Genomic DNA, 25,000 nt, shown 5'->3' on the forward strand with positions numbered 1-25,000 from the left:
TGTGTGTGTGTGGTTGTGGTTGTGGTTGTGTGTGTGTGTGGTTGTGTGGTTGTGTGTGTGTGTGGTTGTGGTTGTGTGTGTGTGTGGTTGTGTGTGTGTGTGGTTGTGTGTGTGTGTGTGTGTGTGGTTGTGGTTGTGTGTGTGTGTGGTTGTGTGTGTGTGTGTGTGTGTGTGTGTGTGTGTGTGGTTGTGGTTGTGTGGTTGTTGTTGTGGTTGTGGTTGTGTGTGTGTGGTTGTGTGGTTGTGTGTGTTGCAGTCAGAAGGTCAGTTTGAAGGAAAGGGTTTTCTCGTCCCCTCGAGGTTCCGCTTCCAAGGGGAAAGCTTCTCCTCAAGGTTCCACTCTGGGTATGTAGTGCTGCCTTGCTCAAAGTGATGTAGGAGTGTGAACACCTGGGACCCTGTGTCTCATGGTTGTGGTGGTCCTGCAGCGGGTCCAGGCACAGCTCCCGGAACTCCCGGGGCTCCGGGTGGTCCCGGGGGTCCCGAGCAGAACCCGGAGGACAGTCCCAGCAAGGTGCCCAAGAGCTGGAGCTTCGGAGAACGCAGCAGAGCCCGCCACGCCTTCAAGATCAAAGGAGCCGCCTCTCGCCAAAACTCTGAAGGTGGGCGGGGCCACAGGGGTGATGCGTTCAGGTGGGGCGGGGCCATGGGGGTGATGTGGTCAGAGGGGGTGGGGCCAAACTATATAGCTTGTTTATTCAGGTTGAAAGAAACAATCTTTATTCGTCACTCAACACACACAACACACCACACCACAACACACACACATGCTTTGATGGTGCCGGTGAAATGGCTCCTCTGCATTGAACCATCCTGGCTTGTCCTTCCTCCGGGGCCACAGCCAGGAGCAGTGGGCAGCGTACGTGGACGCGCCCGGGGACCAGGTGATAAGTGTCCATCGCTGGTCAGACCATGATGGGTGCATGTTTTTGGTGGGGGTCCTTACTGACGTGAGGTGGAGGAAACCCCATGTGAGCACGGGGAGAACATGCAAACTCCACACACAAAGGCTCCTGTTTGGGAGATAACCCACCGGAGCACGGTGCCAACAGCGCCCCAGGCGGGAATGGAACCCAGGACCTTCTTGCTGTGAGGCAGCAGTGCGATGCACTGCGCCACCGTGCCAGTTGATAATGCTGACTGACGTGGCGAGGAAAAGGGAAGATGTGATCAAGGTCTTTTATTTTGAAAAGCTTTGCCTTTCCTTCCTCTACAAACCTGACTCCATGTGTTGTCATGATGTAGGAGTCAGTGGGAGGGGGTGATGCAGGAATCAGTAGGAGGAGGTGATGTAGGGTGTTTTAACAGTTTTGGAAAAATATTGTTTGATATTTTTGTTTTTATTTTAATTTCCTGTTTGGACCCTTCTCTAATCATCTCCTCTTCCTCAACCCTCTTTTTCCTCAGTGCTTATAGAGATGCAGGATGAGGAGTTCAGGCACAAAGGCTCTCCAGGTTAAAACACACACACACACACAGTCTGTTTCCACTGTAACTGTGTCTGTTTCCATGGAGACTGGACACAGTCAGACTTTGGTAAAGTTTTACATTTTACACGACTCAACAATAATGGTTGTCCTGTTGCCCTGGGAAACCAGATTTGGGGCGTTGTCGGGTGCGGTCTGGTTGGCCCGTTGTAAATACGTTTCGTATATTAAAGTGCTGTATACCTCCATTTTTGGAAATTTCCACCAAGGAAAATGAGTGTAAATATGGATTATAATTATTTGTAAAATGATTACAATTTTGACAACCATGTTGTAAGCCTTAGCAACGAGCAGATGATGTATAGTTGCCATGGTTACCACCTCCTCATTCCTGGAGGTAGTGCAGTTGTTGCCATGGCGACGCCGGGGGTAGTGTGAGTGTTGTGCTTCTGCCGCTGCAGAGAACAGTATTCTTGGTGAAGACCTGGCAGACGACAACAAGAGCTGCCACTGCGAGTTCCAGGACCTGACCCCGGGGTTAAAGGTCACCATCAGGGCCGTCTGGTAAGGGAGGTCCCAAAGTGACCACACCCAGGTCCTCATTTACACTTATTTAACCTGGATTCCACTCGTTATGATTTGGACTCATTCTCATGTTACTTTTGTTTTTTTCATTTATGTATTTATGTTCGGCCAGGGGTTAAAGGTCACCATCTCAGCTTGGGGGTAAGAGTTCAACGACTCATCACACGACCTTCATTTGTTTAATTTGATGAATCATTTGATATGTTTCCTTTGTGACACGTTGAGCTTTCTGTCGAAATACCACTGGTTTCCATGGTAATTAGGATCAAAGTTATTATTAGTGTAGTTTGTACTAGTAATAAGTTCTAGAAGTAGTACTAGTAATATGTATTTTATTATTTATTTGGAAATAATTCTGACAAATCCAGTCATTGAGGAACCAGGTTAGAACCAGGATGGAACCAGGGTGAAACCAGGACAGAATCATGAGGGAACCAGGAAGGAACCACGATGGAACCAGGAAGGAACCAGGGTGGAACGAGAAGGGAACCAGGGTGTAACCAGGAAGGAACCAGAAAGGAACCAGTATGGAACAAGGAAGGAACCCGGATGGAACCAGAAAGGAACCCTGTTGGAACCAGGAAGGAATCAGGATTGAACCAGGGTAGAAACAGGTTGGAATGATAATTTAACCAGGATGAACCAGGAAGGAACCAGGAGGAACAGGGGTGGATCCCGGATAAAAACCAGGAGGCACAAAGGTGAAACCAGGGAGGAACCCGGAAGGAACCAGGGTGGAACCAGAAAGAAACAAGGAGGGAACCAGAAAGAAACCAGTATGGAACAAGGTACCAAGATTGAACCAGGGTAGAAGCAGGTTGGAATGAGAGAGGAACAAGGGTGGAACCAGGGAGGAACCAGAATTGAACCAGGAAGGAACCAGGATGGAACCAGGGTTGAACCAGGTTGGAATCAGAAGGAACCAGGATGAACCAGGAATGAATCAGGAAGGAACCTGGATGGACCAGAATGGAACAAGGATGGACCCAGGTTGGAACCAAGATGGAAGTAAAAGGAACCAAGGTGGAACCAGGAAGGAACCAGATGACTGGAATGACTAGATGAGCGAAGACTATGCTATAAGACTCAGTTAAAACTAGATAAGACTAAATGAGACTAGATAAGATAAGACTAGATAAAACTAGATAAAACTAGATTAGATAAGACTAAAGAAAACTAGATAAGATAAGACTAGGTAAGACCAGATAAGATAAGACTAGATAAGACCAGATAAGATAAGACTGGATAAAACTAGATAAAACTAGATTAGATAAGACTAAATAAAACTAGATAAGATAAGACTAGGTAAGACCAGATAAGATAAGACTAGATAAGACCAGATAAGATAAGACTAGATAAGACCAGATAAGATAAGACTAGAAAAGACTAGATAAAATTAGACTTGATAATATAAGACTAGATAAGAATAGATAAGATCAGACTAGATAAGACTAGATAAGACTAGATACGACTAGATGCTATAAGATTAGATAATAGAAGATTCGATAAGACAAGGTAATATACAACTAAATAAGATAAGGCTAGATAAGATAAGACTAGATAATATAAGACTAGATTAGACTAGATAATATACAACTAAATAAGATAAGGCTAGATAAGACTAGATAAGATAAGACTAGATAAGAATAGATAATATAAGACTAGATAAGATAAGACTAGATACAATAAGACTAGATAAGACTAGATAAGATAAGACTAGATAAGAATAGATAATATAAGACTAGATAAGATAAGACTAGATACAATAAGACTAGATAAGACTAGATAAGAATAGATAATAGAAGATGAGATACAATAAGACTAGATAAGACTACATATGATAAGACTAGATAAGACCAGTTAAGATAAGATTAAATAAGACTAGATAATAAAAGACTAGATCACACTAGATAATATGTGACTAGATAAGATAAGACTAGATACAATAAGACTAGATAAGATAAGATAAGACTAGATAACATAAGACCAGATAAGACAAGATAATATAAGACTAGATAATATAAGACTAGAAAAGACTAGGTAATATAAGACTAGATAAGCTTAGACTAGATATGACTAGATAAGACTAGATAATATAAGACTAGATCATATTAGACTACATAAGACTAGATAAGATAAGACTAGATAAGACTAGATCATATAAGACTAGATAAGATTAGATATGATAAGAGTAGATAAGACTAGATATGATAAGACTAGATAATATAAGACTAGATAAGACTAGATAACATAAGACTAGATAAGTCTAGATAATAAAACACTAGATAATATAAGACTAGATAAGACTAGATAACACAAGACTAGATAAGACTATATCATATAAAACTAGATTAGAATAGATAAGATAAGACTTGATAAGACTAGATAAGATAAGACTAGATAAGACTTGATAAGAGTAGATATGATTAGATAAGACTAGATATGACTAGATAAGACTAGATAAGACTAGATAAGACTTGATAAGACTAGATATGACTAGATAAGACTAGATAAGACTAGATAAGACTTGATAAGACTAGATAAGACTAGATAAGACTAGATAAAAAAGACTAGATAAGACTTGATAAGACTAGATAAGACTAGATAAGACTAGATAAAAAAGACTAGATAAGACTTGATAAGACTAGAAAAGAATAGATATGACTAGATAAAATAAGACTAGATAAGACTAGATATGACTAGATAAAACTTAATTAGACTAGATAAGATAAGACTAGATAAGAGTAGATAAGATAAGACTAGTTAAGATAAGACTTGATACCTTGTTGTTGCCGGTTCGATCCCCACCCCTACTGGTAACATTCTGGAGGCTTCGCTGCTCCTGATGAACTGAAGTCACTTTGAACACCAGCATGTCATCCACGTGATGAGTAGTACAAGTCGTATCAGTACTCGTAGTATTTGTACTAGCAGTATTAGTACTAGTAGTAGCAGTACTATCAGTACTATGATCTCTGTCTCCCTCCAGCATCATGCGTTTCATGGTGTCCAAGAGGAAGTTCAAGGAGAGTCTCCGTCCATACGATGTGATGGACGTGATCGAGCAGTACTCAGCTGGACACCTGGACATGCTGTCCCGCATCAAGAACCTGCAGTCCAGGTAACACCTCCTCCTGCTCCTCCTCCTGCTACTCCTCTCATCATCATTACTTCTGATCCTAGAGCCGCTGGAGGTGGCTAATGCCCAAATTCTTTTTGGGTTCTTGAGGTTCTTTCTGGGTTCTTGAGGTTTTTTCTGGGTTCTTGAGGTTCTATCTGAGTTCTTGCGGTTCTTTCTGGGTTCTTGAGGGTCTATCTAGGTTTTCGAGGTTCTTTCTGGGTTCTTGAGGTTCTTTCTGGGTTCTTGAGGTTCTTTCTGGGTGCTTTACATTCTTTCTGGGTTCTTGTTCTTATTCCTTAACCTAATCATCTCGAACATTATACCTAAACATAACAATCCCTAAACTTATACCTAAACTTAACCATCTCTAACCTTATACCCTAATTTAAATATCTCTTAACTTTGTACCTCAACTCAACATCTCTAACATCTGTAACCTGAGTGACTTTTCCGGTTTCGGTGAGAGCTACCACTTCCGGTTCTGGTGACGTCTTTGCGTGTGCCTTGCTGTTGTTGCTCCAGCTTTGGTTTTGCTTTTGTTGCTGCTGGTGTTGATGTTGCTGCTATTTCTCTTGCTGTGGTTGTTTCTGTTGTGATATTACAGTTAGAGGATAATAAGAAGGGTGTGTTTTCGGAGAGAGAGAGAGTCAAAAGGATCTCCCTCCCGAGGTCTGAAGGAAAACCTGACCCGTAACTTAGGGACGCTAATTAAAGGACCGTGACTGGATTAAGATGAGATGGTGCACACTGTTTAAATTTCCATTTCCGGTGAGAGTTACCACTTCCGGTTCTGGTGACGTCTTGGCTTGTGCGCTGTTGCTGTTGCTGTTTTTGTTGCTGCTGTTGTCTGCTGCTGGTATTGTCACCTTACCACCTTACCTACCTGTCACCTTCTCACTCTCACCTTGTCATTGTAACCTTATACCTTAACTGGTGTTGTCACTGCCACTTTGGTTGGAGTCGCTTTTATTGTTGTTTTTGTTGTCTTTGTTGTTGCTTTTGTTGTTGCTTTTGTAATGACCGGCTGACAACTATGTTCTCTTCTTGTTTGTATTTCTTCGTAAAGCGCATTGTGTTGTCCTGGTATGAAATGCGCTCTATAAATAAAGTTTGACTTGACTTGAGTTGAGTTTCTATCTGGCTTCTTGAGGTTCTTTCTGGGTTATTGAGGTTCTCCCTGGGTTATTGTGGTTCTTTCTGGGTTCCTGAAGTTCTTTCTTGGTTCTTGAAGTTCTTTCTGTGTTCCTGAGATTCTTTCTGAGTTGTTGAGGTTCTTTCTGGGTTCTGTAGGTTCTGCCTGGGATATTGAGGTTCTTTCTGTGTTCTTGAGCTTCTACAGTATCTGGGTTCTTGAAGTTCTTTCTGGGTTCTTGAGGTCCTACCTGGATTCTTGAGGTTATTTTTGGGTTCTTGAGGTTTTTGTGGGTTTTTCCTGCAGAGTGGACCAGATTGTCGGCAGGGGAACACCAATCACAGAGAAGGACCGTCCCAAAGGAGCCAATGAGGAGCTTCCTGAGGACCCGAGCATGATGGGCCGTCTGGGGAAGGTGGAGAAGCAGGTACATGTGCAGTAGCCTCTTCAACCTAGATGTAAGACGTGTCCACCATCATTTCCCAGAAGCCTTTGCGGTACTAATCACCTTGTGTCCACAGGTGCTGTCCATGGAGAGGAAGTTGGACTTCCTGGTGAACATCTACATCCAGCGAATGGGGATCCCTCAGGCCGAGACCGACGCCTACTTTGGTTCCAAGGAGCCTGACCCGGCCCCGCCCTACCACAGTCCAGTGGAACATCTGGAGAAGACAAAGTACCTCTCCAAACTCTTATCGATTGATTGGTTAATTATTGATTGGTTGATTGACTGATTGCTTGAATAATTGATTTGATTATTGATTGGTTGATTGATGGTTTCATTATTTATTGGTTGATTTGTTTAATTATATATTTTTTGGTTGATTGATTGTGTGATTGCTTGAATAATTTATTTGATTATTGATTGATTTACATTACATTACATTTAGCTATTTATCCAACGCTTTTATTTTTTTAACGACTACGCTTTTATCCAAAGCCACTTACAATTGTTCAAACACCAACGGACGCAGCCATCAGGAGCAATTAGGGGTTAAGTGTCTTGCTCAAGGACACTACAGCATGCTAGCAGGAGGAGCCTGGCATCCAACCAGCAACCTTTAGATCACTAGACCACCAGCTCTACTGCCTGAGCTACCATCCCCGATTAATGATTAATTGATTGGGTAAGGGTGAGGGTGGGTTGAGGGCAGTGAGACGTTGCTTTGGGCCACAGATTGAAGTCGTCGATGGGTCAGTCCTCATCCCAGCGTCAGGTGTCTGGGTTAGACCACACACCTTTCAGGAAGAAGAAGGGGGGAGGAAGGAAGTGGGGGAGAAGGAGGGAGGAGGAAGTGGGAGGAGGAAGTGGGAGGCAATGTTGTTCAAGACATGCTCCTGGACTTCCTGTACGATCTACTCGTTCAAACAGAATCAGCCACCATCTTGGATGAATCTCACTTTGGGGTGGAACCTCCCATTTACCGCGCCCCCATTTTTCTGAAGCTGCAGCTTCCTGTTTGATGAGTTATACTTCCTGTTTGCAGGTCATGTTCCGGCAGCCACTTCATCACCAAGATGGTGCGGTCCAGCAGCTCCACCGGACACCGAGACCACAACCCCCCCCCCACCGCCTCCCGGCCCCCACGGCAGGCCCCACCCCCCACGCAGCGTAGTCACGGTAACACTCCGAGTCCGGCGGCAGACGGAGCGCCGGTTCGACTCCCGCCGCCTCCAGCTAAAGAGCGCCCGGACCGGCACGGCGGGGGAAGGGCGCACCGCCATAGCGCTGGAGAGAGAGGGGGTGGAGCAGAGGAAAGAGCAAGAGGAGGAGAGCGAGAAGAAGGGGGGGCCAAAGGAGGAGGAGAAGCGGAGACCAGGGGGGAGGAGCAGAAGCCGGACAGCGACACCTCCCTCTCCATCCCGTCCGTGGACCACGAGGAGTTGGAACGCTCCTTCAGCGGCTTCTCCATCTCCCAGTCCCGGGAGAACCTGGACCTCCTCAACCACGCCTTCTGCTCCGCCTCCGCCCCCGGAGCCGAGCCCCCGGGTGGAGCCGTTCGCTGCCGGGGGCGGTCCTACATTGCAGAGGCGGAGTCAGACACGGACTCCTCCCCCTCTGCTGCTGCGGAACAGGCCTGGACTGGAAACCAGTAAGACCAGGAGGAGCCGCTGGGGGAGGTGGCAGGTCGTAGAGAGGAGGGGCTGGTGGAGGGGCCAGGTCATAGAGAGGAGGGGCTGGGGGAGGGGCTAGGTTGTCGAGAGGAGGGGCTGAGGGAGGGGCCAGGTCGTAGAGAGGAGGGGCTGAGGGAGGGGCCAGGTCGTTGAGAGGAGGGGCTGAGGGAGGGGCCAGGTCGTTGAGAGGAGGGGCTGAGGGAGGGGCCAGGTCATAGAGAGGAGGGGCTGGGGGAGGGGCCAGGTCGTAGAGAGATAAATGTGAAGCACCAGACTTTTTCTTTAAATTGATGAAAGACAGACAGGCAGACAGAGTGATATACAGGTAGACAGACAGACAGACAGACTGACAGACAGAGTGACAGACAGTCAGACAGACAGGTAGACAGTTGAATGTCCAACCTCAAATGTTCTCTGGAGAACCAGAGCAAACCGGAAGTGAAGGATTAACTTCCTGAACTAGAAACATTATAAACTATTTTACCAGCATTTATATTGCTTATGCAATGCTATTGCTATTGCTAATGCTAATGCTATTGCTAATGCTAATGCTGTTTGAGCTGTTCCCGAGCAGCATCTTTTCTTTGTAAACAAACCATCAGTCGGACCTGGAACAAGGCCTTGAAGACCTGTAAGAAGACCCGGAAGAGGACCTTAAAGACCTGGAACAAGACCCCGAAGACCTAGAAGTAGACCTGGAAGGTCAGAACAGGACTCCTTGATCGCTTAGAACCCAGTGCAGCAACCTGCATTCTGAAAGTTGTTTATTTACTGAGGAGTGGCCGACGGGACCTTCAGGTTTTTGGGGAAATTCTCTCCGTCTTCCCCAGCTTACACCCCAGTGTGACCACAACTGCATGCTAACTGTGTTAGCTCAATGCATGGCTGCAGATGGGTTTAGCGAGCCTACGACCTGGAAGCTTCTCTGCGTCGCCAAACATCGGGAAACATCTGGAAACATCTGGAAACATCTGGAAACATCCGGAAACATCTGGTTCCTGGAAAGACGACCAAACAACTGCTGCCTCCAATATTCATAACCAGCTTTGTCATTGGATATTAATATCTTACACTAATCAATAAGCACAAACCCACGGACCTGGAGGAAGTACAATCTGCATCTGGAAATGCATTATTATTATTAGAGTTATAATAATAATAATAATAATAATAATAATAATAATAATAATAATATTATTATTATTATTATTGTTATTATTATTATTATTATTATTATATTAGCAGTAGCAGAAGTATCATTATTATAACTATATTATTATTATTATTAGTAGTAATAGTATTATTATTATTATTATTATTATTATTATTATTATTATTATTATTATATTATAGTAGCAGAAGTATCATTATTATAACTATATTATTATTAGTAGTAGTAATAGTATTATTATTATTATTATTATTATTATTATATTATATTATATTATTATTATTATTATTATTATTATTATATTATATTATTAGTAGTAGTAGTAATAGTATTATTATTATTATTATTATTATTATTATTATTATTATTATTATTATTATATTTTTATTAGTAGTAGTAATAGTAGTAGTAGTAGTAGTAGTAGTAGTAGTATTAAGTAATGTAATGTTGCTGGTGTCTCTGGGATGGTCTGTGTTCCACACTGTCCAGCAGCAGATTGTTGAACACGATGGATGGATGATGGATGGATGATGGATGGATGACGAGTGGATGGATTGATGGATGGATGAATGATGGCTGGATGGATGGATGGATGATGAGTGGATGGATGGATGGATGGATGAATGATGGGTGGATGGATGGATGGATGATGAGTGGATGGATGGATATAAGATGGATGGACGGATGGATGATGGATTCTCTCACTGCTTCACCATCCTTCATGTTGATTTTTCTCTTGTTTGCTGCACGTTTCCTGTCACAAGCTGCTGAATAAAGTTGAAATACTGTAAATAAATATTGCTTACTCTGTTTTATCCCTTCATCACATCATCACATCACCCCTTCATCACATCATCCCTTCATCACATCATCACATCATCCCTTCATCACTTCATCACTTAATCACATCAGCCCTTCATCACTTCATCACATCATCCCTTCATCACTTCATCCTTTCATCACATCATCCCTTCATCACATCATCCCTTCATCACATCATCCCTTCATCACTTCATCACTTAGTCACATCACCCGGTGGCACGGTGGCACAGTGCATTGCACTGCTGCCTCACAGCAAGAAGGTCCTGGGTTCGATTCCCGCCTGGGGCGCTGTTGGCACCGTGCTCCGGCGGGTTATCTCCCAAATAAGAGCCTTTCTGTGTGGAGTTTGCATGTTCTCCCCGTGCTCACATGGGGTTTCCTCCACCTCCCGTCAGTAAGGACCTCCACCAAAAACATGCACCCATCATGGTGTGACCAGCGATGGACATTTATCACCTGGTCCCCGGGAGCGTCCACGTACGCTGCCCACTGCTCCTGGCTGTGGCCCCGGAGGAAGGACAAGCCAGGATGGGTCAAAAGCAGAGGAGCCATTTCACCAGCACCATCAAAGTGTGTGTGTGTGCAAGCATGTGGTGTGTTGCGTGATAAATAAAGACTGTTTCTTCTTCATCACTTCATTCAATCATCACTTTATCCCTTCAACACAAAAATGTTATTGTTTTCATAAGTTTTCATCATTATTCTTCTTCATAATGAAATAAAAACTTCCAGGATCCTCTGTCACTGCAGCAAATCTGAGGTTGATGTACTGTAATACTGATGACATCATAGTTCAAATAGAAAATAATAAAATACATTTGATTTCAAGATGTTTATTTATGACATCTTGTTTACATCCTGTTTAAACCAGTTTACACCTATTTACATCTGTTTGCATCACGTTTACACCTGTTTACATCAGTTTACATCTGCGTCCCTCCTGTTTACGCCTACTTTCATCCAGTTCACATCTACTTTCATCCCGTTTACACATATTTACATCCCGTTTAAACCTACTTCTCTCCCGTTTACACATCTTTACACACCATATTACACATATTTTACATTGTGTTTACATCCTGTTCACACCTACGTTGCATCCTGTTTACACATATTTGCGTCATTTTTACATTCTGTTTACACGTCCATCCCGTTTACACATGTTTACATCCTGTTTACACATACTTACCTCCTGTATACACACGTGTACATCCTGCTTACACCTACTTTCATCCTGTTTACATCTTGTTTACATCTAATTCCCTCCCGTTTACAGCTGTTTACATCCCGTTTACACCTACTTTCCTCCTGTTTACACCTACTTTCCACCTGTTCAACCTTTGTATTATCTTCTATTTGATCCTGTTGCGACGCCCCCACACTGTGACCATGGCAACACTCTTTGAACCACTGTAAATGAAGCGTTGTTTGCTTTGTTACTCACGTTGATTGTTTGAATCGCAACAACCGTCACATTCCAGTGTTTAGATGGAATTTGCATTCACAGATATCTGATTCCTACCTTCTTTACTTCCACATGTGAATGTGGCCCAAAACAGATTTGAAAAGATCCAGATCCACGCTGTGCGACGTGTGCAGAGTCATCTCAGATGGTGTGGAAACGCAGCCCAACTAAAGTCCAATGTCCTCATGACACACCACTGACCTGACGCACCCCAGGAACCAACAGGACCCAAATAATGTGTTCGATGGAATGACCATATATGGCCCTTTTGGTCATGTGACCCAAACGGGGGGTGATGGGGGGACCTTGAGATCCTCATATAAAGGGATCTCCGCAGCTTAAGCTTCAGACTTCTCTACACTTTTTCACTCATTTTGTTGCAGCAGACGCTGAAACGTTCAAACTACTTTGTGTGAGTATTATTCATTTTATTCAAAGGGTTAAATTGATTACATCGTTTCGCAAATAGTTGTAAGCATCCGTTCCATCCTTGGAAATATAGTTTAAAGTGTTACAACATCGGTACCTTCAGAACTAAAAGCACCAAAAGCTTTGAATAGAGAGAGTGAGAAACTGAAGCACTTAGGAGCCCGGTAGGGGCCACACCCTCCCATGCCCCTTCCTCAACGCAGAGAGAGACTGGGCCTGAAAGCCAAAGGGAACTAGGGGCTACGTCTACATTAGCAGTGATCCTACAGGGAGCGGGAGGAACAAAGGGATGAAGGAGAAGAGAAGATGGCTCCTGACCGACCGGGAGGAGGGATGAAGCAGAGGTAGTCGAGCTTAAGGTACTTTCTACTTTGTTTTCATCCCCAAAGACATAGTTCCTGTTCACTTTAAAAACAATGAAGAGAAAAGCTTTGTTCCAATCTTCTAGTGTGGAGAGCGCCACCTTGTGGTCAAATCAGCGAGGTGCAGTCATGCAACGACTTATTGCTGTTTGGTTTGAAGATGGTTCCTCACAAAAAAAATGCGCTGAATCCAAATGCTCCTTCAAACCGGACAGGTCCATAAAAAATAATATAAAATAATATTATTATTATTATTATTATTATTATTATTAATAATAATAATAATAATAATAATAATAATAATAATAATAATAATAATAATTATTATTATTATTATTATTATTATTATTATTATTTTTATGATTATTATTATTATTATTATAATGAATATAGCTGTATGCAGAAATACCATTTTAGGACTAAGTAAGTCCGGCTACATTTTGCAGATGTTCTGGGATCAAACTACAAGAATTCAGTCTGATTCTGAGCCCAATGACCAACCCAGCAAAAGGTAAATTATTTTGGCAGGATGTAAGTCGGTGCAAACAGGATGTAAACAGGAGGAGGGTAGGCGTAAACAGGGTGCAAATGTGTGTAAACAGAAGGAAAGTAGGTGGAAACAAGATGGAAACAGTAGGTGTTAACAGGAGGAGAGTAGGTGCAAAGTAGATGTAACCAGGATGTAAACATGTGTAAACAGGAGGAAAGTAGGTGGAAATTGCATGTAAACATGATGAAAGTAGGTCTAAACAGGATGTAAACCAGAGGAAAGTTGGTGTAAACAGGATTTAAACAGATGTAAACAGGAGGAAAGTAGGTGTAAACAGACAGAGTAATTGCACGGCTTCTATTTTCCCGACGTCTCCATGGAACTTGAACGCATCACTCAGTCCTACAATCGAGTGAAGTTTTTGTGGACTAGATCTGTCAGATTGATAAAATATCAATCTGACAGATCCACAGACATCTACCAGGTAACAAAGTACATAAATATACATATTTAAACGTATAGTTTGTAATCGCTCACCACTTCAGAGTGACAGGAAGCAGCAGGAAGAAAATAGAAATTAGAGCATATCAGGGTAATCACTATAAACAATAGAAAATATATAGAAAATATATAACTCAGTAGAAACAAAATAAATAGGAATCAGAGTAAAGAAGAGTAAAGAGCGTGTAGCACATATTTCGACACATTGCACATCAGGGATTGTACTTTTTCTTTTATTAATTTATAAAAAATTGCACTTGGATTTTCCACATGTGATGTCATAAAGCATCTTAATGTTAATATCATTTACAGTAAATAATATGATGACATCATAAAGTGTCTTACTGTAAATATCAGTTCAGTTCAGTTCCTCCCGTTCCTTCTGGAACATTGGGCGACGAGTCCCCACCATTCACCAGAATGGAAATATAATTTAGGGTAAATATTATGATGATGTCATAAAGCGTCTTACTGTAAATATCATTTATAGTAAATTATATCATGATGATGTCATAAAGCGTCTTACTGTAAATATCATTTATAGTAAATTATATCATGATGCCAAAAGTGTCTTACTGTAAATATAATTTTATAGTAAATAATATTATGAAGTCATAAAGCGTCTTTGTGTAACTATACTATAAATAAATGAAATACATAGGTAATAATAATATATACAATAAATATAATACATATCAGTAGAGGTGGAGGAAGACCGCCGAACCAAGATGGTCAGCATGTGCCAACAAGGCGCTTGGTGGGAACATGCAGAACAGTGTAAGATCACCTGGTCAGAGCTCTGGAGAGCATAAAGTTCCTCATCCAATCAGCGTATGATGTTCTTCCAAGCCCAGCCAATCTGCATGGTTGGGGCCTGGCTGACACGCCGGCACGCCAACTGTGCCAATAAAGCGGCATCTCGGAGCATATCTTGAGCTGCTGTTGGAAGGCATTGAGGGACGGACGGTACGACCGCCCGGCCGGGTCGCCGGGTGAGGGTGTCTGTGGTTAAAGAGCCGAAACACCCTATGACCCTAAGAGGACGTGTCCAAGGAGCACCACATGGTGTAGTCACAAACATATAATCATAATAATAATATATACAATACATGTCAAACATATAATAATAATAATAATAATAATATCTAAAATAAACATTTTACATATATAATTATAATAATAATGATAATAATAATAATAATAATAATAATAATATATGAAATATGTATAAGATGCAGTATATGTAATAATACTATCAAAATATGATACATATCCAATAATAATAATTATATACATAATACATATAATCCATATATGATAATATGTAAAATAAATAAAATCCATATATAATAATAATAATAATAATAATAATAATAATTTGTAAAATAAATAAAATCTGTATGTAATAATTATAATATGTAAAATAAATATAATACATATATAATAATAATAAAAATATACATAATAAATATAATACATATATAATAAAAATATATAAAATAAATGTATTACATGTAATAATAATAATATATACAATACATGTAATACATATAATAAAAATATTAATAAATAAATAAATAAATATATATATATAATAACATATATACACACAAAAATATATGTTTAATAAATATATATCTAATCCATAATATGTGTAAAAAGTATAAAGATATGTGTGTAATAAATACATATTTTAATCATTTCAAAAACCCCGTCCACTTGGTATGTCCTGGTCACGTGACACTGGTCACATGACTCCGCCCTCCTTGTCACATGACCCGGTCTTCAAAGTGGTTGAAAGCGGCTGCGGAAGAGCAACCGAGAGCAGGTTGGAATGTTTTCTCATGTTCATCATGTTTTATCATGTTTTCTCAGGTTTTCTCATGTTTTATCATGTTTTATTAGGTTTTCTCAGGTTTTCTCATGTTTTATCATGGGTTCGAATGTTTTATCATGGGTTCGAATGTTTTCTCATGTTTTCTCATGGGTTCGAATGTTTTCTCATGTTTTCTCATGTTTTCTCATGGGTTCGAATGTTTTATCATGTTTTATCATGTTTTCTCATGTTTTCTCATGTTTTATCATGTTTTCTCATGTTTTATCATGGGTTCGAATGTTTTATCACGTTTTATCATGTTTTCTCATGTTTTCTCATGTTTTATTAGGTTTTCTCATGTTTTATTAGGTTTTCTCATGTTTTATTAGGTTTTCTCATGTTTTATTAGGTTTTATCATTTTTTATCATGTTTTCTCGTGTTTTCTTAGGTTTTCTCATGTTTTATCATGTTTTATCATGGGTTCGAATGTTTTATCATGTTTTATCATGCGTTCAAATGTTTTTATATGTTTTAGTGGGTTCTCGTATGTTGTAGTGGGTTCTAATACGTCTTAATGGGTTCCAATCTGTATGTAGTCCTCATCCCACTCCACAGAACCTGCTGGTTCTCATTCCTCTCTGTTCCAAACAGAACTTTAGAACCTGGAACCGTGTCTCTGGAATGGGGTCTTGATGTGTGAAATGGACCTGCAGACCCCTGATTGACCAATCTGATCTGAATGTTGAGCTCTCTCCAGATGCTGGCAGTCCAGATGCTGGCAGTCCAGATGCTGTTGGTTCTGCTCGGAGTCCTGCTGGGTGGACCGGGTTCTGAGGCAGCTCGGCAGAGCGACCAGATTCTCTTCCTGCCGGGTCTCAACAAGCAGCCTGACTTCAAGCAGTACTCTGGGTTCCTGGATGTGGGGCAGGGCAAGCACCTGTTCTACTGGTGAGGACCTGGTCCTGATGTGTGTCCCTCGTCCTGATGTGATCCTCGTCCTGGATGTGTGACCCTGGTCCTGGATGTGTGACCCTGGTCCTGGATGTGTGACCCTGGTCCTGGATGTGTGACCCTGGTCTTGTGTCTCCAGGTTCGTGGAGTCCCAGGAGGATCCGGCCAAAGACCCTCTGGTGCTATGGCTCAACGGCGGGCCCGGGTGCAGCTCCTTGGACGGACTACTGACCGAGCACGGACCCTTCCTGGTAGGACCCTGGGCAGTACTCTAATTGTACAAGTTACATTTACATTACATTTTGTCATTGATCAGAGGCTTTTATCCAAAGCCACTTACCACTTCAAACAGTGACGGACGCAGCCATCAGGAGCAATGAGGGGTTAAGTGTCTTGCTCAAGGACACTACAGCACACTAGCAGGAGGAGCCTGGGATGGAACCAGCAACCTTTAGATTACTAGACCACCAGCTCTACCTCCTGAGCTACCGTCCCCGGTAGTTCTTGTTGATATTACAGTGGAACTACTGTTGTAGAATAAAATACTCTAGTACTAGAAAGAATAAACTACTCTGAGTATTAAATACTTTTGAAATAATTGAAATAACAATTGAAATATTTATTACTCTCATTAAAGAATGAACGGTAAAGGAATCGAACTACCAGGAAATTCATTCCTACAAATAAAGCATACGATGGTAGTAAAAGTAGATGTCGTCATTTAATGAGTTCTTCCGTAAGATTCCACACTATGTACTCGATCAAGTACTGTAAGTATTTTTACTGAGCCGAGATGTGTTGCAGGTTCAGGACGACGGAGTCACGCTGAAATACAACCCTTTCTCCTGGAACCGGGTAGGTGGTGCTCCATTGGTGGTTCAGGGGCCTGCACAGGGCTGCGCATGGACACTTTCAGGGACAGAAAAGCCTAAAAAGGACGAGTCCCTAAATCCTGACCTCCTGCATCATGGCTGCTCCTCATTAGAAGGAGGGCATTGAGAGATGTGACCAGTAGGGGGCAGAGCACTTGGGGAAGCATTCAGCTCGTCCTGTTCACCTCAACGTCTTGGTGTTGGGTGTTGGGTGTTGGCTGCTTTTACAGTCTGTTGATGATGTTGATATTGTTGTTGTTGATGATGTTAATATTTTGTTGATGTTGATCTTGCTGTTGTTGATGATGTTGTTCAGATCACCAACATGCTGTACCTGGAGACACCAGCAGGGGTCGGCTTCTCCTACTCGGATGCCAAGATGTACAGGACAAATGACACAGAGGTCTGTGATCCCTGTTCAAAGTAACTAGTCACACTAGTTATAAACTAGTTAAGAAACTAGTCATACTAGTTTTAAATCATTCTCGGTGTGTTGTATTTAGTAAGTAGTGTATAATAAGCAGGATACTAGTTATAAACTAGTCATACGAGTTGTAAATCATTCTCAGTGTATTATTGTATTCAGTTAGTAGTGTGTTATAATCAGGATACTAGTCATAAACTAGCCATACTAGTTATAAATCCTTCTCAGTGTTTTTGTTATTGTTATTGTTTTCAGTTAGTAGACTCTGGTTATCTCTAATAACCTCCTGGTCCCTGGGGGTTAGTGGTTAGTTAATGGTAACCATAAATGTAACCATGTTTTTAATTTTAATTATGAACGTGTCACAGCTCTTCTATTATAAACAGCCCAGGTGTTAGGTACTGGTCAGTACGCCGGGCTCTGATTGGCTCCCGTCTCCAGGTTGCCATGGACAACCACCTGGCGCTGAAGGAGTTCTTCCGTCTTTTCCCGGAGTTAAGAAGCAACAAACTGTTCCTGACGGGAGAGAGCTACAGCGGAATCTACATCCCTACGCTGGCGGAGCGGGTGATGGAGGACCAGGACATGAACCTACAGGTACTACTACTACTACTACTATCAGCACTAATACTACATCCCTACGCTGGCGGAGCGGGTGATGGAGGACCAGTACATGAATCTACAGGTACTAATACTACTACTAGTATCAGCACTAATACTACATCCCTACGCTGGCGGAGCGGGTGATGGAGGACCAGTACATGAATCTACAGGTACTAATACTACTACTAGTATCAGTACTAATTCTACATCCCTACGCTGGCGGAGCGGGTGATGGAGGACCAGGACATGAATCTACAGGTACTACTTATACTACTACTAGTATCAGTACAAATTCTACATCCCTACGCTGGCGGAGCAGGTGATGGAGGACCAGGACATGAATCTACAGGTACTACTTATACTACTATCAGTACTAATACTACATCCCTACGCTGGGGGAGCGGGTGATGGAGGACAGGACATGAATCTACAGGTACTACTTATACTACTATCAGTACTAATACTACATCCCTACGCTGGGAGAGCGGGTGATGGAGGACCAGGACATGAATCTACAGCTACTACTACCACTACTATCAGTACTAATACCACCAAATACTCTGCTGTTCCAGGGCATCGCTGTGGGCAACGGCTTGTCAAGCTACGAGCTGAACGACAACTCTTTGGTGTACTTCGCGTACTACCACGGGCTCCTTGGGAGCCAGTTATGGGCAGGGCTTCAGGCCTCATGCTGCGAGGGCGGAGTCTGCAATTTCTATGACAAGCAGGACCTGAACTGCTCGGCCCACGTGAGTTGTAACCCAAACAATCTGTATTCATGTTGTAAAACTTTGAATTTTCTGATTGAGTTGAATCTCTGTTGCTCAGGTCTTTGATGTGAAGAAGATCGTCTTCAGTTCTGGACTCAACATCTACAACCTGTACGCTCCGTGTCCGGGCGGCGTGTCCAGCGCCCGCAGGTACGCTACACACTACATGCTACACGCAACAGGTTATACACTACAGGTTACACACTAGACAGTTGAATGTGATACAAGTGGTTGAATGGCAGTGTTTCCTGTTTCAGTGAGGAAGGGCTGCCCATCAGCGACTTTGGAAATCTGTTCAGAAAACAACTGCCTGCACAGCAGCCACAGCAGGTGAGTCGTCCCCTGGAGGCCTGCACCTCCACCTCGTGGTGGACGTGGAGGTGTCACCACCTGGAGGCCTGCACCTCCACCTCCTGGTGGGGGTGTCGCCGCTTGGAGGCCTGCACCTCCACCTCGTGATGGATGTGGAGGTGTCGCCCCCTGGAGGCCTCCTGGTGGGGGTGGAGGTGGACGTATTATGATTATTATATCATTATTGTTTTGGGGTTAGGGATGGTCTTGAAGGAAGAATATATCAAGTGTTTTGGAGGTGACCAGAGTGTGGGACAGAGTGATGAGCATGAAGCTGGACATTGATGGGGTGATAATGAATGTGGTCAGTGCATACGCTCCTCAAGTTGGGTGTGAGATGGAAGAGAAAGAAGAATTCTTTAGTGAGTTGGATGTAGTGGTGGAGAGCGTCTCCAAGGAAGAGAGAGTGGTCGTTGGAGCAGATCTCAATGGGCATGTTGGCGAAGGGATCAGAGACACAGGTGTTGAGAAGGTGACGGGTAGGTATGGTGTCAAGGAGAGGAATGTGGAAGGACAGATGGTGGTGGATTTCACCAAAAGGATGGAATTGGCTGTTGTGAATATGTATTTCAAGAAGAGGGAGGAACACAGGGTGACATTCAAGAGTGGAGGAAGGTGCACACAGGTGGACTACATCTTATGCAGGAGGTGCAACCTGAAAGAGATTAGTGACTGCAAAGTGGTGGTAGGGGAGTGTGTTGCTAGGCAGCATCGGATGGTGGTCTGTAGGATGACTCTGGAGGCCAAGAAGAGGAAGAGAGTGAAAGAGCCAAAGATAAAATGGTGGGAGTTGAAAAAGGAGTGTTGCAGGAAATTTAGGGAAGAGGTTAGGCAGGCAATAGGTGGGAATGAACGGTTACCAGATGACTGGGAAACAACTGCAGAAGTGGTGAGGGAAACGGCCAAGAAGGTACTCGGTGTATCATGTGGGAAGAGGAGGGAAGACAAGGACTCTTGGTGGAGGAATGAGGAAGTACAGGAGAGCATAGAGCAGAAGAGGTTGGCGAAGAAGAAATGGGAAAGTCAGAGAGATGAAGAAAGTAGACAGGAGTACAAGCTGATGCGGCGCAAGGCGAAGAGAGAAGTGGCAAAGGAAAAGGCGTACGACAAGTTGTATGAGAGGTTGAACAGTAAGAAAGGAGAAAAGGAATTGTACCTATTGGCAAGACAAAGGGACCAAGCTGGGAAGGATGTACAGCAGGTTAAGGGTGATGAAGGATAATGATGGGAATATGCTGACTAGTGAGGAGAGTGTGTTGAGAAGGTGGAAGGAGTACTTTGAGGAGCTGATGAATGAAGAAAGTGAGAGGGAGAGAAGAGTGGATGATGTGGGGATAGTGGATCAAGAAGTGCAGCAAATGAGCAAGGATGAGGTGAGAACAGCATTAAAGAAGATGAAGAGTGGAAAGGCAGTTGGCCCAGATGACAAACCTGGGGAAGCATGGAAATGTTTAGGTGAGATGGCAGCGGCCTTCCTAACCAGACTGTTTAACACCATCCTGGAAAGGGAGAGGATGCCAGAGGAGTGGAGAAGAAGTTTACTGGTACCATCTTCAAGAATAAGGGAGACGTACAGAGCTGTAGTAACTACAGGGGAATAAAGTTGATCAGCCACAGCATGAAGCTATGGGAAAGGCTAGTGGAGGCTAAGTTAAGAGGAGCGGTGGGGATCAGTGAGCAGCAGTATGGTTTCATGCCAGTAAAGAGTACTACAGATGACATGTTTGCTTTAAGAATGCTGATGGAAAAGTACAGGGAAGGCCAGAGAGAGTTGCACTGCGTCTTTGTGGATTTAGAGAAAGCGTATGATAGGCTGCAGAGAGAGGAAGTGTGGTATTGCATGAGGAAGTCGGCGGTGGCAGAGAAGTACTTAAGAGTGGTACAGGATATGTATGAGGGCAGTCAGACAGTAGTAAGGTGTGTAGTAGGCGTGACCAAGGCATCAAAGTGGAGGTGGGACTGCATCAAGGATCAGCTCTGAGCCCTTTCTTGTTGCAGTGGTGATGGACAGGTTAACAGATGAGATCAGGCAGAGTCTGTGGACTATGATGTTCACGGATGACATTGTGAGCTGTAGCGAGAGTAGGGAGCAGGTGGAGGAGAGCCTGGAGAAGTGGAGGCAGCATTAGAGAGAAGAGCAATGAAAGTCAGCAGGAGTAAGACACAATACATGTGCCTGAATGGGAGGGAGGGCGGAGAAAAGCTGAGAATGCAAGGAGTGGAGGTGGAGAAGGCGGATGAGTTCAAGTACTTGGGGTCGACCATCCAAAGCAGCGGAGAGTGCAGAACCGGTGGAGAAGAGAGTACAGGCAGGGTGGAGTGGGTGGAGAAGAGTGTCCGGAGTGATCTGTGACAGAAGGGTTCCAGCCAGAGTGAAGTGAAGGGGAAGGTGTACAGGACGGTAGTGAGAGCAGCCATGTTGTACGGTTTAGAGGCGGTGGCACTGACTAAAAGGCAGGTGGATGAAGTGGAGGTGGCAGAGTTGAGGATGTGGAGGTTTTCATTGGGAGGGACAAGGATGGACAGGATTAAGAATGAGGACGTTAGAGGGACAGCTCAGGTTGGACAGTTTGGTGGAAAAGTGAGAGAGGCCAGATTGAGATGGTTTGGACACGTGTGGAGGAGAGATGAGAGTTACATTGGGAGGAGGAGGCTGAGGGTGGAGCTGCCAGGCAAGAGGAAAAGAGGAAGCCAAAGAGAAGCTTGATGGAGGTGCTGAGGGAAGACATACAGGCAGGTGGTGTAAGGGAGGAGGATGCACAGAACACAAGGTGTTGGAGGCAGATGATCCGCTGTGGCGACCCCTAACGCTAGCAGCCCTAAGAATATGATTATTATATATTCATTATTGTTATGGTCATAATATCATTATTGTCTTTATTATTATTATTATCATCATACTGTTATTTTGATTATTTCATTATTATTATTATTATTATTATTATTATTATTATTATTATTATTATTATTATAACCAACACCACACCTTGATCTCTGTGTTCTAGCTCTATCAGTTCTAAATCATTGAGTTCTAGATCATTGGGTTCTACGTCCATGTTCTCCAAAAGCCCCGCAGCTCCATGTCCCAGCACCAGAAGGTCAGTCTGGACCCTCCCTGCACCAACTCCACCCCCTCCTCCACCTTCCTCAACAACGCCTACCTCAGGTCTGCTCTGCACGTCAGTAACCAATCCCTGGCCTGGACAGTCTGCAGGTACGCTAGTGCCCCGCGTGCTAACTGCAGCTAGCCCCATGTGCTAACTGCAGCTAGCCCCGCGTGCTAACTCCTTTACCTTCCAGTTTGGAGTTGAACAAGAACTACGGCCGAGTCTTCATGGACGTCAGGAAGCAGTACCTGAAGCTACTGGGAGCGCTGGTCAGTACCAGAACCACTGCTCCTTGTAACAGGAGGTAGACCCTCTTTGTGGCGGCACTTCCTGTGTTTGTGACTGCACTTCCCTTGTTTGTGACTGCACTTCCCGTGTTTGTGGCTGCACTTCCTGTGTTTGTGACTGCACTTCCCGTGTTTGTGACTGCACTTCCCTTGTTTGTGACTGCACTTCCCGTGTTTGTGACTGCACTTCCCGTGTTTGTGGCTGCACTTCCCGTGTTTGTGGCTGCACTTCCTGTGTTTGTGGCTGCACTTACCGTGTTTGTGGCTGCACTTCCTGTGTTTGACTGCACTTCCCATGTTTGTAGCTGCACTTCCCCTGTTTGTGACTGCACTTCCTTTGTTTCAGAAGTACCGCGTGCTGGTGTTCAACGGGGACGTGGACATGGCATGTAACTTCATGGGTGACGAGTGGTTCGTGGAGTCCCTGAAGCAGGAGGTGAGACAGGTTTCAGTCAGTGAGACAGGTATAGGAGTGGTTCGTGGAGTCTCTGAAGCAGTAGGTACCAGGCTGCTGTAAACATCCTCCATCTTGAATCTGACGTGGACCTTTCAGCGGACGTTGGCTTCAGTTCTTCATTATGGTTTCTAGCACCACTAGCTAGTGTCAGCATAGGGTTGTAGTAGTACGTGCTAGTGTAAGCATGGAGTTGTAGTAGTGACCACGCCACTGCCCCACCCTCCAGGTCATGGTACAGCGCCGGCCCTGGCTCTTCTTAGACCAGGACCAGATGCAGGTCGGGGGCTTCGTCAAAGAGTTCAAAAACTTGGCCTTCCTCACCGTGAAGGTGAGACACCCAGACCGTCTGTCCGTCCGTCTGTCTGTCTGTCTGTCTGTCTGTCTGTCTGACTCAGATCCTGTCTGTCCTCAGGGTTCTGGTCACATGGTTCCTTCAGACAAACCAGCCGCAGCCTTCTCCATGTTCTCCAGCTTCATCATGGGAGTTCCCTACTGACCGTGCCCCGCCCCTCCCCTGCCCGATCAAAGTGATGGAAGCGATGAAGGATCATTTGTTTTTTATTGTTTCTATTAAAGTGATGTCATCAGTTTGTTGCAGTGGAAACGTGTTTTACTGGAGCTCAGACAGTATCATACAGTATTTACAAAGTACTCACGCAGTACAGTGTGTACTGCGTGAGTAACATGGTACACGTTGTGGGGGTGAGACAGTTAGTCCTGTGCTGTCTTACTGCTCAGCCTCCGCTGCACCACCTCCCTCAGAGCACCGCTGGAGCGCAGGTTAGCCCCCATCACCAGGAAGCCCTGCAAACAGGTCGCCATTGTAACCAGCTGAAGTACTAGTACTGCATGGAGAACTAGTACTACATGCAGTACTAGTACTGCAGCAGTGGTAGTTGGTACTACCTACATTGTGATATTCCACCACTTCTTCAATAAAATCCATCCCATCGGCCAAAGGAATCTGGACGCCACGTTTAGTCCAATCTATACACAGTACACAGTACATACAGTCAGAGCAGATCAGTATTTTGTACTATTTTGTACTCACTATTAAGTACTTGAAGGTGTAAAAGTATTTGTAGTAAAGTAATAAATTCATATTTACTGTTGATGAGCGGAACGACTGAGACCTGGAGGACTGTTTTCAGAGGACCCTGCAGAGGGATGAGCTGCAACAATACTACTAATTAGTACTATAATATACTAGTAACTACTATACTAGTTACTACCAACCCTGCAGAGGCATGAGCTGCAACAATACTACTAGTTAGTACGATAAGATACTAGTTACTACTATAGTAGTTACTACGAACCCTGCAGAGGGATGAGCTGCAACAATACTACAAGTTAGTCCTATAATATACTAGTAACTACTATACTAGTTACTACTAACCCTGCAGAGGCATGATCTGCAACAATACTACTAGTTAGCACGATAAGATACTAGTTACTACTATACGAACCCTGCAGAGGGATGAGCTGCAACAATACTACAAGTTAGTACTATAATATACTAGTTACTACTAAAGTAGTTACTACGAACCCTGCAGAGGGATGAGCTGCAACAATACTACTAGTTAGTACTATAATATACTAGTAACTACTATACTAGTTACTACTAACCCTGCAGAGGCATGAGCTGCAACAATACTACTAGTTAGTACGATAAGATACTAGTTACTACTATAGTAGTTACTACGAACCCTGCAGAGGGATGAGCTGCAACAATACTACAAGT

The 25,000-nt window shown here is 43.4% G+C and overlaps 3 protein-coding genes across 5 annotated transcripts in view; 2 read left to right on the forward strand and 1 right to left on the reverse strand.

Moving 5' to 3' along the window:
- Positions 1–8,362, forward strand: part of kcnq2b (potassium voltage-gated channel, KQT-like subfamily, member 2b) — a gene marked incomplete at both ends in the record, with an annotated part of 41,173 nt that extends 32,811 nt beyond the window's left edge. The window contains 8 exons of the mRNA XM_080001216.1: positions 257–345; positions 429–602; positions 1,408–1,455; positions 1,889–1,991; positions 5,002–5,133; positions 6,572–6,692; positions 6,787–6,941; positions 7,753–8,362. Coding sequence (XP_079857342.1) covers positions 257–345; positions 429–602; positions 1,408–1,455; positions 1,889–1,991; positions 5,002–5,133; positions 6,572–6,692; positions 6,787–6,941; positions 7,753–8,362 — 1,432 coding nt within the window. The remainder of the gene's footprint in view (positions 1–256; positions 346–428; positions 603–1,407; positions 1,456–1,888; positions 1,992–5,001; positions 5,134–6,571; positions 6,693–6,786; positions 6,942–7,752) is intronic.
- A 7,046-nt stretch (positions 8,363–15,408) lies between these two features.
- ctsa (cathepsin A) lies at positions 15,409–23,849 on the forward strand. Of its 3 annotated transcripts, none has more exons than XM_080000398.1 (14): positions 15,409–15,448; positions 16,195–16,385; positions 16,528–16,639; positions 17,193–17,243; positions 17,577–17,663; positions 18,126–18,281; positions 18,860–19,036; positions 19,116–19,207; positions 19,315–19,387; positions 22,477–22,622; positions 22,709–22,784; positions 23,149–23,238; positions 23,486–23,587; positions 23,672–23,849. In XM_080000398.1, the coding sequence occupies exons 2-14, from the start codon at positions 16,195–16,197 to the stop codon at positions 23,753–23,755; spliced, it is 1,437 nt and encodes a 478-aa protein (XP_079856524.1). In that variant the 5' UTR covers positions 15,409–15,448; the 3' UTR covers positions 23,756–23,849. The 3 variants fall into 3 exon arrangements, with proteins under 3 accessions (XP_079856524.1, XP_079856526.1, XP_079856525.1); XM_080000400.1 differs by having other exon boundaries at positions 23,152–23,238; XM_080000399.1 differs by having other exon boundaries at positions 15,415–15,448; positions 16,185–16,385.
- The window catches only part of pltp (phospholipid transfer protein), a 49,404-nt gene continuing 48,205 nt past the window's right edge, over positions 23,802–25,000 (reverse strand). Inside the window, exons 14-16 of the mRNA XM_080000397.1 lie at positions 24,368–24,431; positions 24,170–24,246; positions 23,802–24,063 (exon numbers count right to left, since the gene is read on the reverse strand). Of these exons, the coding sequence (XP_079856523.1) occupies positions 23,971–24,063; positions 24,170–24,246; positions 24,368–24,431 (234 nt within the window). The 3' untranslated portion in view covers positions 23,802–23,970. The remainder of the gene's footprint in view (positions 24,064–24,169; positions 24,247–24,367; positions 24,432–25,000) is intronic.

This window comes from Zeus faber (assembly GCF_960531495.2).
Source record: "Zeus faber genome assembly, chromosome: 5".
NCBI lineage: Eukaryota > Metazoa > Chordata > Actinopteri > Zeiformes > Zeidae > Zeus > Zeus faber.

What these genes read in the sequence shown, in the direction of transcription:
- ctsa (XM_080000398.1), top strand. Translation starts at nt 16,195, where the DNA reads ATGCTGGCAGTCCAGATGCTGGCAGTCCAGATGCTGTTGGTTCTGCTC. An exon ending in TGAAGCTACTGGGAGCGCTG is followed by an intron (nt 22,785 to 23,148) that starts GTCAGTACCAGA and finishes CCTTTGTTTCAG; the next exon opens with AAGTACCGCGTGCTGGTGTT. An exon ending in TGGCCTTCCTCACCGTGAAG is followed by an intron (nt 23,588 to 23,671) that starts GTGAGACACCCA and finishes GTCTGTCCTCAG; the next exon opens with GGTTCTGGTCACATGGTTCC.